Source organism: Brachyistius frenatus, unplaced genomic scaffold, assembly GCF_029030835.1.
Source record: "Brachyistius frenatus isolate BFR_SWC_R1_liver_20210118 unplaced genomic scaffold, ASM2903083v1 Contig_44, whole genome shotgun sequence".
NCBI classification, from domain to species: domain Eukaryota; kingdom Metazoa; phylum Chordata; class Actinopteri; family Embiotocidae; genus Brachyistius; species Brachyistius frenatus.
The window spans coordinates 2,372,501-2,374,164 of NW_027210643.1; the positions used below are offsets into that span (position 1 = coordinate 2,372,501).

The 1,664-nt window shown below is 54.7% G+C and overlaps 1 protein-coding gene across 1 annotated transcript in view; it reads left to right on the forward strand.

The window, feature by feature from the left end:
• The window catches only part of ches1 (checkpoint suppressor 1), a 59,037-nt gene extending 57,373 nt beyond the window's left edge, over nt 1–1,664 (forward strand). Inside the window, exon 6 of the mRNA XM_069703136.1 lies at nt 1,063–1,664. Within this exon, the coding sequence (XP_069559237.1) occupies nt 1,063–1,618 (556 nt within the window). The 3' untranslated portion in view covers nt 1,619–1,664. The remainder of the gene's footprint in view (nt 1–1,062) is intronic.

Genomic DNA, 1,664 nt, shown 5'->3' on the forward strand with positions numbered 1-1,664 from the left:
GTAAACTTTGCTCCCGTCGCCCTCAAACATACAATTAATGTCGGCCGGGGCTTTTCCCTCGGCGCAAAAACACGTCCCCGCGCAGACATCCGCAGACACGCCCGCATCGAACAGACGGAGCAGCGGAAACTTTCCACTGATAGTTTACATAATTACATCTTTACCGTGTCCAAAAAGTTAGAGGCGTTCACACGCTCCCCGCTGCGCAGGACATTTTCTCCAGGTGTGTTTATGTAACGGTCTCTCACACAAACAGGTTTATTGGAGGGAGAGGCCTCCGATTCAAAGAACATTTAGAGCATGCACGGACATGCACATCCATCACAGGAGCATACGAGTATGATGGTCTGCGCCGCATAATGAATTAAACATACCCAAAGGCGCACTAAAGGTATGCGGTGAATATTTGATCACTGTAAGGGGTGCATGTTTTTCCTATGAGATATTAATATGCTCACCCTTTCATTCTGAAAGAGAAAATGTCCGGGGGACGGGGCACGCTGATGAAGCTCCTTTTGATTTATTGGTTGTCAGGACACCCCCCACACCCCCACACCCCACACCCTGTCCTTTACCGCTTTACAGAGTAAAGTGTCTCCTGAATAATAGAGCCGAATATGTGTTGCAACATAATGTAAACTCGGGGCTGTAGTGGACGGCCGTCAAACGGCTTCACCGCAGAATCGTCACTCCGTGCTGCTCTCACCGAGTTTGCAGGGTTGTTCGTGAGCCGAGCAGGTCCCACTTCAAGCTCAGAGAGAAGGAGAGCTGCACAAAATGCACTGTGTCATTTGAAAAATGCATAGGTGGCAATCTGAAAATGAGTCTGCTCATTTTCCAAAAGGGAAGGCTGACTCTTTTTCGGAGATCCAAGGTCCCAACGCGACCTGAGAAATGTGCACACGAGGCCCACGGGGGCTATTTGAGGGTGACAGATTATCACCGGAAGTTTTTCTTGCTTTCTAACCAAATGCAGCGGCGTACAGAGGCAGGCAGGCAGGCAGTTCAGCGTGACAGCAGGAGTAACGGTTCTCTCCCGCTCTGTGTCCTTGCTCCGTACAGATCATCCCTGGGAGATTATCTCAGCCGAGGACAGGACAGCCCATCCTGCTACTCTCCTCCACCCTGCGGTGAGGACCTCCAGGACGACCACACTTACAGCACCGCCAAATCCCCCAGCAGGCTGTGCTCCTCCCAGGTCGACGACCCTTCCTCCCCACTGGACGACGACGACATCATCGCCGTGGAGATCCAATCGGACGTCAAACCTGAGCCCCGGGAGATCCCGCTGGATTCTCACATCACCACTGCCGCCACTACCTACATTTCCCAGCAGGCCCTGCGCGGACAGAGACGTAGCTCGGGGGCGGGCGCTGGGACCCTGGCGGGGAGCAGTTTGCCCTGGACCAAAAACCGAGCGAGGGGCATTAGCGACACGCTGCCGCTGAAGAAGCGGCGCGCGACGGCGGTGGAGAAGCCGCCGGAGAGCGACGACGAGGAGATGAAGGAGGCGGCGGGGTCGCTGCTCCACCTGGCGGGGGTCAGAGCCTGCCTCAACAACATCACAAACCGCACCGCCAAGGGCCAGAAGGAGCAGAAAGAGGCCCTGAGAAACTAAGACACACACACACACACACACACACACACACACACACACACACACA